The sequence below is a fragment of the Lipotes vexillifer genome, unplaced genomic scaffold (genome assembly GCF_000442215.2).
Source record: "Lipotes vexillifer unplaced genomic scaffold, Lipotes_vexillifer_v1.1 scaffold27, whole genome shotgun sequence".
Classification (NCBI taxonomy): Eukaryota; Metazoa; Chordata; class Mammalia; order Artiodactyla; family Lipotidae; genus Lipotes; species Lipotes vexillifer.
In genome coordinates, this window is record NW_006787756.1 from 538,417 (window position 1) to 550,852 (window position 12,436).

Genomic DNA, 12,436 nt, shown 5'->3' on the forward strand with positions numbered 1-12,436 from the left:
GGGGGGGGGGGGGGGGTCAGGGGCTGGGAGATGGGGATGGTTCAGGCAGCAACCCCAGCAACGCTTTGCTCCCCCTTCTGCCGCTCAGCTCCTGCTGGTTGTGTGGGGCGGGGAACCCTGGCCTACGAGGAACATTCCTGGGTGGTTTTCTGCATTGATCCCCAAATTAGATCTCATTTGATGGCAAAACTAGCAGCAACTTACAGGAATTTCAATCCCTACTTTTTTTTATTAAAAATATCATAGAAAAGTGACTCTACCTATGGTTTTGAGATCGTTTCTACCACCGTACAGTTTTTAAATCAAATTTTTATTCTAGACTGAAAACAATTAAAGAAGTCCAATATGGCAAACAAAATGCCCATTAAAAAAATACTTTCTTGATTGTTATTGTAACTTCCTATTTTCCTCACATTTTCAAATTATTTGGGATTAAAGTTCAATGTGCATGACGTGTAATATGCTAATTGTTCTCTTCTTCTGGGAAGTGCTATCCCTTCTGTATTATATGCTCGTTTGGAATATGTTCTTTCTGTCATGTGCTGATAAACCTTTCCCTTGGATCCTTGTTTACAAAACACAATGATTCCTCTTTACTGATACAGATAGAATAAAGACCTGAGTTCGTGGAAACTGATTGCTATTTTATATGACACCATATAAAAATTCAAGTTCTACTGGGCTACTAGGAATTCTATTTGGTATACTCCTTTCGTTTTATAAGTATTTTCCAGTATTCTCTCCTTGGCCCTCCTCAGGAGGCATCAGTCATTCTCAAATTCCAACTATTTCCAACTTGACAGGGCTATCTGAATATCCCATAGGTTTTTCGAACTCACATTGGTAAGATCAAACCCTTATTATCTTTGCCATCAAACCTGATTTCCCCATCAGCTAACAGTGTCACTGCTGACCCAGTTGCCTAAAAGAAACCTCTGTGTCAGCCTTCTTCTGAATAAACAACCATTTATTCACCCATTTCATTCAACACTGATTGAGTACCTACCATGCGCTGGGCCCTGTAGCCACCATGATGAGCGAGATGGACAGACTCAGTTATCAAGGAGACTATGAACCAATAACTGAACAAGCAATTTTTTAGTGATAATTTAGTAAGTTCTTTGAAGGAGAAGTGCAAGCCAAATAGATAGGGGTTCTGTTTTGCACCTTTTTCTTTAGCCAGAAACAACCTTCTTTCCACCTACCAGGATACTCATCCTCCTTTCCTAGGACTCACTTACATAACATTCATCTCATTAGGGCAACATACGAGGCCACTTATGATAAGACCCAAGTCTACCTTTCCAGCATCAGCTTCCCATGGGCATGGCATATTAGTCACCCCGGAGGACTCACAAGTTCCTCAGCAGGGAACACATTTTAATTCCTCTGTCGCTTTATTCTCACTAGCCATCTGCCTAGTAAACTCTTATTTACCCTTCTCTACCCAGCTCAAATGTCATATCCTCCCTTTAGTCTTCACTGACATGTGCCCTCTGCTGCCTCCTGGGGGGGAGTGAACGCTCTCCCATTGAAGTGCACATTTGGGCACTTAGTGGTAGGACCCCTTAGGCTGTGGAATGGAGTCTGCTGGACCTTGGAATCAGAGAGATCTACCCTGACCCTTAACTTCACTAGCTGTTAACTTGAACAATTTACTTAAGTCTCTGAGCTTTAGTTTTCTCAGCTGAAAAATGGAAAGGCTTCAAAGACTGACTTTAATATGTAAAATGTTTAGTACAATTCTGAGCATCTAGCAGATACTTGATAAATGTTTATTTACATACTACTTTGTCATATTATAGTTATTTTGATGTCTGCTTCCCCTGCTAGAGATAGTGAATTCCCTAAGGAAAGAGCCATGTCTTCTTTTTATCCCGACTTCTGTTTTGTCTTGGTTTATATCTTAACTAAATTTCCCATTAAATTTCCCATTAGTCTTCTTTCCCAACTACATTTCCTTCTTGCAAGAATTTAATTTTTTTGATCCCATAACAAAAATGGGAACTCAATCATTTATACATGTTGTAAAATAAGGTGAAAAAAATAGTTCCAGTAATAATAATTTATTATTAGAGTTGTTTAATTAAAGCTGCTATTAGTTATTTCATTTCTACCTTGTGTATTTCTATACAACTACTTGTTTTCGCTTATAAAATATTTTCATTGATGTTGCCTAAGAGAATAAAAATAAGATAATAATCTAGAAGTGATGCTAAGTTGCCTATAGCTAAAACGCACAGGTTTTAATGTTTAAAATTTTCTGAGTTCAACTACATGGATTGTGCTTTATACTTCTCTTGCTTTCTAAAGCCAATTTTGACAATAAAATTGGTTAAATCATTCTTCTAGTTTTCTGACATTTAGCATTCTGAAAAAAGTAGTCCTGTTCATTGCCTTTCATTTTTACTAGCCTGAAAGCAAAGGGTTGACTGTTAAATAAATAAATTAATTAAAAAGCAGCTTACCAATTTTAGTTGCACTGTAAATATTTTCTATTGGAAATACAATTCCTAATCCATACAGCAGGACTTTCGCCAATGCTGGGATAAGCTGAGTAGTTGTTACTAAAATATTAACACAGTTCGTCCTGTGAGAATACAAAGAAAGAAAGAAAAAAAAAGACAGTTGAAAAATCAATCTCCAAAATGAACAAGCACAGCTCGTTTCCAGGCAAAGGCACTTTGTATGAAGTGACCTGGGGAGAACTTACCGGGAGTGAATGAGTGTGAGAGCTTTCAGGGCCAGTGTCAACCAGGAGTCTGTCAGGGCTTCAATCTCGGCCCTCAGCTGCAACCAGGCTTCCCTCTTAGCTGGACCAAGCAGACCTGTGGATTTAAAAGCACATGAGCTGCTTCCTCACTAACGTGTCTCATCAACTTCATAAACAGTAAACACTTAAAACTACTCGAATACTACCCTCAAGCTTTATAATATACTAAGCAATTTTTCACGTTATCATTCATTTGACAAATACTTAGCACTGTAGGGAACATCTATTGGTTTTGCATTCCTAGCATGCTTCTTCTGGCTATAGACGTCATCTCTTCTTTTGGGGGAGCCTACTCTCCCCCATCCCTCCAACCATGAAGACTGAGCAGAGCAGACCCTACCCTCTGGCTCCCAGAATAGCCATATGTCCTCAGCTTGGCCAGTGAAAGACTGTTTTGGAACTTTTGCTCAATCTATTGGGAAAGACACGTTCCACACCATGGAGGTGCTAGACTGGTAGCATATAAGCCTGGGTCTACTGTTAGGCACATTCGCCACCTTTTGGGAGGCAGTAATTTTCCAAAGGATATTACAGGCCAAAGATTACTGACTGCATCATCTGAGCATCTGGATTTAGCCATGCCAGAAACCAACACCACCTAAACTTTTCATTAGGTCAATATGTTCCTTTTCATACCAAAGCCATTTGGAACCACAGTCAAAAGATCCAAGCTAACGCAAACATCTACCCGGTAGGAGGAGCTTTATGATTCGTCTTAAGTCCTTTAGGCAGGAGGTCAAGAAACTTACTCCAGGTCACACCACTACTAAGGAATGGAGCGAGGACTAGACTAGCCTGGCCAGGGCAGCTGGCTCTAGTCCGTTACTTCTGTCACTCAGTCACAGCAGAATAATCACTGGTTAGATGAAACGTCTCTCAAAAAAAGCTATTCTATCCAAAAAAGCGTGATGTAAAAGTGTGTGGTACTTTGAGCATCTTATCAAGACTATCTTAACTAACCCAGTAACCTACTGGTGATAGTCACTTGCCTCCAACATTATTTTTGTAGGTATTGTAGATCTCTTTTACTCGTCTGTAACGGAAGGCCAACTTTCTCATCCAGTCTACACCGCCACGCACACCGGTTGCCAAGCATAAATTAGCGCTGGTTGCCGCAGCAGGAAAGCCATCTGTTCCAAAGTTATATGTGCTATTTAGATGCAAGAAAAGCCCACAGTTAACCAAACAGAAAGTTCATCTTAATAAACTGAGCAATTAAGCTATAACATGGAGCCCATCACTTCCCATTCATGGGCTTACCTTAGGTCTTGTCCATTGTCATCTGAAGAGACATCATCTATATGAACTTGGTCACATTCCTAAAATGCAATGAAAATGATACATGTTAATTTTCAAAAAGCATCTACATTTATCTACATTTTTTGGAGGGGGGAAAATCCACACAAGCCCTGTTTAAAAAAAAAAAGCCCAAACACTGTAATTGGAGTGTTTTCCAACCACGGCAATCAGTAGGTGGCAGTCTAGTTAAATTGACATTTTTACCTACTTCAGGTCCTTTTACAATATAAGAAACGAGCAATGTCATTAAGGACTACTGTTATTCAGGTTCAGAAAACACATTTTTGTGTTTAGAAAGGAAAGTGATTGATTGAAAACAATTAGCATATGTGTTTCATAAACCTCAGGTACCTGAAGACATCGTGCTGCTCCGAGCCGATTCAGTCAATGCCGAAGCGTAACTGAAACCAGACGTTTCGGTAAATCTAACATGCTAGAAAAATTAAAGCTGATGCTAACTGCCAATGAAATTATGGCCTCTGATTGCTGTCGAGCCACACAGCAACACAGCCTGAGGCCAGCGTGTGGAGGAGCCCAGACTAGAAAATCTGTTACTGGTTTGCCATTGATTTGAGAGATGCAAGTTTTATTCTGTGTCTGTGTGTGTGTGTGTGTGTGTGTGTGTGCGCGCGCGCGCGTGTGTGTGTGTGTGTAGGAAAAAAGCATGGGAGACTTCACAACCTAAGTAAAAATAATCAAACCACGAGGTGTTTTTTTTACTGTTTTTAAAAGTTTTTAACTTTTTTTTTTACCTGTTTCACTATTAATACATATGCATTTTTTTGCGGTATGCGGGCCTCTCACTGTTGTGGCCTCTCCCGTTGCGGAGCACAGGCTACGGACGCGCAGGCTCCGCGGTCATGGCTCACGGGCCCAGCCGCTCCGCGGCATGTGGGATCTTCCCGGACCGGGGCACGAACCCGTGTCCCCTGCATCGACAGGCGGACTCTCAACCACTGCGCCACCAGGGAAGCCCATTACATATGCATTTTAAATATCGGATTGATGAGTTGATTATAGAATAATATGAGTTGAACAGACCTGATTTTAAAATCCCAATCCATGTGTAAAGTGTTTAGAATAGGAGGTGTAACTGTGGGTTAAAGCTCAGTTGGACGAGTTCAAGTTGATACACCTGCTCATATATATATATAAACACGCCCACATCTTACTGCTGTGTCCCCAGCCCCCAGCATCATTGTGGGAAGAGCAGACACTCAGTAAACGTTTGTTGAACAAATGAAGGCAAACTAATTTGGAGACAGACATGGTCCCTAGTCCAGAAACAAGTAACACACACTTGGCATGCTTTAATGTTTTCAGTTATGATTCTCCTCTTGGGCAGTCAGCCTCCAGGTACCCCAGAGGCCGTTCTGACACTTATTTCCATTAAAAGTTTTAGTTAAAAAATTTTTGAAAGAAAATTTCAGGCGTGCATCCTGTATTTTTAAATGTTCTTCAGACTAAAGCTCTGGTTATCTTTCCTATAGAGTTAATTTTATAGAATCTAGCCTATCTGTCCCTCTAATGCTTCACATCCAATGTATAACAAGATGCCATAGGTAAGCACCACAGGAATAGAAGGTGTATTTTTTTGTTGCTGGTTCCTTCTGAACAAATTCTTTTCTCTCCATGGATTTGTGAGGAAAGGAGCAGGAGATAGAAGTGGAAAGAAACTCAAACCAGCTGTTGCTTAACAGAATTAAAATCCTGACCCACCCCCCCCCCCCCCCTCCCCTCCGCATCTATTTTCCAGGCAACCCTCTCCCAGCAAGCAGCAAGTTCCAAGGAGGAAAGGACTTTGACCTTGTAACCCTCCCCTGCTCTCCCGAGGTCCGTAACCTCAGATAAGAAAAAAAGGAATAAAAGTCTAGGAGGCCTCACAGGCAGGACTGTGAATTTAACATTTTAAAAAACAGGTCATTCCTGCAAAACATGTTTGGAAACTTCTCAGAGTTATTCATTATACATAATTCGGAGGATGAAAGATGAATGATAGTTGTGTTTTTTCAACAACGTACTTATTCTGGGTTTAAAGAATTACTAAATCATGACTTTCTGCTATCTAGCCATTTATCTCGCCAGAAATACAAAAATTACGCTGTTGGTAAACTACTCTTTTAGGGTGCACGGTTAGTTACAACACAAGCAAATGCAGAATAGCGTACTCCCCGCAAACAAACAAAAACCCCTAAAGCCTTAGCGCCACAATGGAGGATTTTTCTCTCTTGGGAGAGAGAACGGAGAGGAGGAGGAAGTTGAGAAATTAGAAGAGGAAAAGATATGTTAAAGCGAATTTAATTCAAGGAATCAACGGTGACCTAAAGTTACTTGGTTAACTCTAGGGGTGGGAGGAATTCTTTGCAAAAACAGGGTGTTAAGAGGCTTTTCTTAAGCTAATGCTCTTGAAAATCTCCATTACTAACAGAGCAGCCGTTATCTTCTAATGACTGTTGATGACTCTACCGTGGCTATTGTCCATCCACATCCTGTATTTGTTTTCTCCTGCCAGCTTTCCTTAAGACTTTTTGTTCCCAGGCTGAGGCCCTCATTTGCAGTATTGTTCAATATCTTGGTTCGAGCTAAGTGTCAACAGCTTCCAGCTTTTTTAACTGCAGATAACCAAACTCACTTCACGGGGATTTGATAAAAGCAAAGTTTGGTGTGGTGGCAACAAGGAAATCCTGCTCTTTAGCTGGAGAATTTTTGTAGAACAATTTTAATCAAAATAGGTTAAAAAAATCAAGAGCATTTTTAAAAGAGCCTCGTTAGCACTTTTAGGAATTAAAACATCATTAAAATGTCTATGTAAAATGTGTTTTTGGAATGGGTGCTCATTTTACTTAACAATAGACAAGTACTATGTTGCACAAACTTGGAATTGATAAGATACATATTAAAGATGCATCCCTGCTGAGTCTCTGTATGAGTTTACAAATAATGGTATAAATGTCTTGGGAAACAAGCTATGTTATTTTAAAAAAATTTTAATGAGAAACTATAATACTACTTTTGATGCTTACTTATGAAAAACTTTAAGGAATTAAAGAATGGAGAGCATTAAGATACTGAAAGATCATTTCATTTCCCAGCAGAGCCCTGTTACGTGTGAAGTTGTGCTAAGTGTCTTCACTCTCAAATTAGAAACTGCAGTTCCCTGCATTCTGATATCCTGCAGTTGTCTCCTCTGTGGGGATGAGGCTCCCCTTCTCCCACTTTTCAGAAGCCACCTAGCTTTTTGTTTGTCTTCCTAAGAGCCTAATTTGAGGTTTTCATTTTTGCTTTCCAAATTTGGTTGCTTTTAGTTTCCAAATTCGTCATAAACCGAGACAATTTGGTAACTGAGGGAGGGAGCAGAAGGGGCTCTGCACCCACTGAAACAACAATAGCAACAAAGTTTAAATCCCCCACTGGTAGACACAGAAGACAATAATGGAAACTTTCTGTATTTTCACGTGCCAAAATATATCCCTACAAGCCCTAATTTAATGCTTAATACACAGAGTGCAGATATATAGAATTCCACAGGAAAATATGTTTTTATTCCCAGAAGACTGAATGTGCTGAAAATGTACTTTTGAAAGAAACTTCCAAAAAGTATGTGATAGGATTTTAAGGAGTATGTCATTACCGAATCCAAGTCTTGGGGTGGCATCCGCATGGGGGGCTCCCACTGCCAGCTCAGCCAATTTAGCGTATTTCACGCATTAATCAGTCCTACTGAGACTTGAGATGCCTAAGGGACCCCTAGCATATATGGGTGTCAGGCTTGGGGTCTCACTTGGGGACACAGAGTAGTGATTTTCTGGACTCCTGGCAGACTTTGCACTCAATACCCATCCAAGCAGGCTAATGGGTGCCTTGGATTAAAAAGGTGATCATTTATTTATTCATGTGTCTGATTATTTATTAAGGGGTGACTGTTCTGGGTATTGTTCTAGATGCTAAGGATACACCACTTAACACAAAAATCCTTACCGTCTTGGAACTAACATTCTAGTTGGGAGAGACACCCGAACAAAAAAATATGCAAAATGTACAATCAGACTACAGACTGCAAAGTGCTAAGTACCACAGACTGCAAAGTGCTAAGGAGAAAAAATACATCAGGCGAGGGGAATATGCAAGGCTGTGGTGGTATCTGGGGAAAGAGCTTTGCAGGCCAAGGGAAGAGCAAGTTCAAAGGCCCTGAGGCAGGAGGGGAAGAGTTACATGGGCCAGCAGGTGACAAGCAGGGGCTGGCTCCGCCTCGGAAGTAGCATCAAGTTATCAGTCCCTCTGCCCTCAAGGCACCTACAGTTTAGCAGGAGGGCAGAAGTTAATTTAACTCGCTACACATGTGCTAAGTTAATTACACTTGTGGTAAACGCTGCAGAACCTCCCTGGAATCCAAAAAGGACTATCCTCTCGGAGAAAAGGGAACCCTCCTGCACTGTTGGTGGGAATGTAGGTTGGTACAGCCACTATGGAGAACAGTATGGAGGTTCCTCAGAAAACTAAAAATTAGAACTACCATATGATTCAGCAATCCCACTCCTGGGAATATACCTGGACAATACTATAATTCAAAAAGATACCTGCGCCCCTATGTTCATAGCAGCACTGTTCACAATAGCCAAAACATGGAAACCACCTAAATGTCCGTCGACAGATGAATGGATAAGGAAGGTGTGGTACCTATATACAATGGAATACTACTCAGCCATAAAAAAGAATGAAATAATGCCATTTGCAGCAACATGAATGCAACTAGAGATTATCATACTAAATGAAGTCAGAAAGCGAAAGATAAATATATGATATCACTCATATGTGGAACCTAAAATATGGCACAAATGAACCTATCTACAAATGAACAGAGGCAGACTCATAGACATGGAGAACAGACTTGTGGTCGCCCGGGGTTGGGGGAGGGATGGATTGGGAGTTTGGGCAGCAACATGTGCAACTAGAGATTATCATACTAAATGAAGTCAGAAAGCGAAAGATAAATATATGATATCACTCATATGTGGAACCTAAAATATGGCACAAATGAACCTATCTACAAATGAACAGAGGCAGACTCATAGACATGGAGAACAGACTTGTGGTCGCCCGGGGTTGGGGGAGGGATGGATTGGGAGTTTGGGTTGGTAGATACAAACTTACGTTTGGAATGGATAGACAACAAGGTCCTAATGTACAGCACAGGGAACTATATTGAATATCCTGTGATCAAACATAATGGAAAAGCGTATAAAAAAAGAATGTATAGATGTACACATTTCCCAAAAATCAATAAATAAAAACAAAGGACTATCCTCTTGCTGAATGGTGGGATTCTGTTTAGTCCAAGAGGGTTGCAGAGCTCTGAAAAACTGAAATTATAGTTTGCTAGATCAGAGAGGGACAGCCTGACCCACTGTTTATTCTGGTTGCTTTTGTGATTAAAGTAATCAAATACAGAGATACATGGTGGACAGCTAGAGGTGGTTCACAATCGCTGACGCTGCGGTAACAGAAACAAAACATAGCTTTTTGATCCCAGACTGTCAATGCCGGTCCTCTACTTTTCAATGGCTGTGGGGTGGAGTAGGGGAAGGTGGCACTTTTGGGGCAAGCCATCCTTCTTTCTAGGAAATACCCTAGACTTAGAGATGCAAAGGGACTCTGTACAGTTAGTGAGCAGGTCCCAGAGGTGAGAGGGAAGGTTCTTGAACATAGTTTCTTTTACCCCCCAAATTATAGATGTGAGAATTAATGTGGGACTGGAAAGGGATCAAGAGGTGGGCAAAGTTATTTGTTGTTCATGGCTTTCCAAAGGGATGCCAAAATCAGTATTTGTGTGTAAAGGCTCTGTGTCACGTCAATCCTAAAGGAATATATAAGTAACATTTTTAGTTAATCAGTTTTCACATATACCCACATCTCACAAAGAGATTCCAAGGAAGAGTCAGGCCAGTGCTGGGCACAGCTGTGATTATCCTTCACTAGGAAAATTTCACAATACCGAATTAGATATTGCTAACGCATCTGGCCCACTGTTGCCATCCTGAGCTCAGTCCCTCCCTTTTCAGAAGTCCTAAAGCACCAGGGATGCACCATCCATTGACATTCGGTTACCAAAGTGTCCTGTGTTGACACTTCGTGTCCTGCAAAGAGCGTATTCCTCCTTCCCTCAAAGTGACGGCGAGCGACTCCGAGTCGTTTCTTATACTTCTGTGGAGTTCCTGCAGAGGCAGGCCCACGGTTTCTCTTATACAGACTCCTATTTCTTGTTGAGTTGAATTACTGTTATTTGTGTAGAACACAAAATAGTATTTAATGTTATAACCCATTTTATAGATGCAAATAAGTGAAGACTCAGAAAAGTTAAATAACCTAAGTGCTGAGACACTATACAGGTCTTTGACCCCCATTCACTGTTTCTTCCCGGGATCCCTGGATTTCACAGTGTAGACAGGTGGCCACGACCTGGGCCACTGGCGCCTCGCCTGTTGTTTCACGTTTAGGGGACCCCTGCTCCAGGATGCATCCTCCCCTTCGTCTGCCCCACACCCACCTGGGTCCAGAGTTTGTCACCACAGCCCCTCTCCCAGCCCGGAGCTCGGGATGTGAGTCCTCCATTCTCCAGTTCAAGCGCCGCTCCTTCATCTCTCCACCATGCCTCCAAATGGCACTCCAGAGAGAAACTTCCAGAAGGAGAGCCATCGTGGGAACTGGGGTGGAGGGGACAGGGCACAATGGTAGGCAGTGAGAGCGTAGGTGTTAGTGTGACTTTGACACATGTCCTCGTAGGAGCCTTGAAGCCAGGAACAAGGATTTTGGCCACAGTCACGGTAGAGTTGAATGAGGGCAGTTGGCAACGATCAGGGAGGCGTGAGATTGAGCCTACAGGTGCTGGCCTACAGGCTCTGTTCTACCTGGGAGCCTCCTAGGAGCATCCTTTAGATAAACACCACAAACCAAATGACCAAAGTTTACCCTCGCCTGGCTTCCCTGTACAAGTCCATGGCCTGTACTTGACAGAGCGGTAAAATAAATAAAATTAACAAGCCTCAGCTACTCCCGGCTCTCAGCTCAGGCATCTCAGCACTCGTGGGGCTGGATTATAAAATGTTCACATGCGTGGCTGGGGAAAACTGCCAACGCGTGAAGCAGAACTGAATACCAGGTCTAGACTTAGAGATGCACAGGGACTCTGTGCAGTTAGTGAGCAGGTCCCAGAGGTGAGAGGGAAGGTTGGGAGAGGAAGCAAGCCGCATGGTACCGTCTCACGGCCAGGCGGCAAAGGCACAGTCTCTCTCCTCCGGTTGCACTGTTATTCTGCCTTTTTGGTCCCTCCTGTCATTATTTTTGGCACTGCAACTCAAGCTGACCTTTTTCTGATCCGTCATCATCTCTGGCCTTCCAGGGCCGGGCCACAGACATGTTCTTTTGGACCAAGCCCCGGGAATAACTCCGATTTTGTACAGGGGCTCATGTGCAAAATATTAAGTTATGGCAGAATTTTTCTGCAAATATTTATTCTGCTTTGATACCGTAGTGGTTGGACTTTTCCCCCCAAGCCTTTCACTTGTGCCATAATTATGTAAAAATACACCATACCATTCACATTCATTTAGGAAAATTAATAAAAAGAATTAAGACAGTTACAATGGGTCTTATTATCTGTGCCAAGCACAGTGACGTCATCGCCAGGATGTTGAGGCGTTTATACCCCTGAATCCGACACTAGAAACATAAACTCCAAATAAACCTGCAGGCTTTGAATAAACAGAGACACTTAGAAGACTTTGAGGCAGCCTGCAAATTATGAAAGGGAACAATATAAAATTCTTACAAACACGTCTTTGGAGAAGTTGAGTTACAGAAACCCTGATTCTGCTGACTGACGCGGTATTTGCTCCATTTCCCAAATTTACCATGAGAAAAAGGACACCTTACTGCCGACTAATTGTATCAATAACTTTCTTTACAAAGTAAAGAAGGAAGGAAGAAAGAGTCACCGGAGAACGAGCTATTTTCATTGTCTACATCAGCGAACCTACTGAGACACCCTGGAGTTGGTGAAGGCCAAGGAAAGGACGGCTGGGTTCTCTCTCCCCGCCCCCCCCATGTCATCAAGCAGTTACATCCACTGCTCTGACCTCTCCCCCGCCAACAATACAGATACTTGCTTGATACCTTAGACATCTACAAGTTACTAGGAAGTTTTCCTTTTATTCCTAAACATGAAAATGTTTAATTATACAGAGTACAGGAGTATTTCTAGTACTTTAGAGACAACTCATACAAATTGTCTGAAAGCTTTATTTTAACAAGTGATCAGCAGTGCTTGGAAATGTTTAAAAAGAAAAAAAGACACCCCCCCCCCCCCCC

The 12,436-nt window shown here is 41.9% G+C and overlaps 1 protein-coding gene across 10 annotated transcripts in view; it reads right to left on the minus strand.

The window, feature by feature from the left end:
- EYA1 (EYA transcriptional coactivator and phosphatase 1) overlaps positions 1-12,436 on the minus strand; it is a 167,081-nt gene that overhangs the window by 20,367 nt on the left and 134,278 nt on the right. For 9 of the 10 annotated variants that reach the window (XM_007460785.1, XM_007460782.1, XM_007460784.1 and 6 more), the window contains 4 exons: positions 4,034-4,092; positions 3,763-3,923; positions 2,714-2,828; positions 2,469-2,590 (listed from right to left, as the gene is read on the minus strand). In XM_007460785.1, coding sequence (XP_007460847.1) covers positions 2,469-2,590; positions 2,714-2,828; positions 3,763-3,923; positions 4,034-4,092 — 457 coding nt within the window. The remainder of the gene's footprint in view (positions 1-2,468; positions 2,591-2,713; positions 2,829-3,762; positions 3,924-4,033; positions 4,093-12,436) is intronic. The other variant, XM_007460788.1, reaches the window with a different exon arrangement.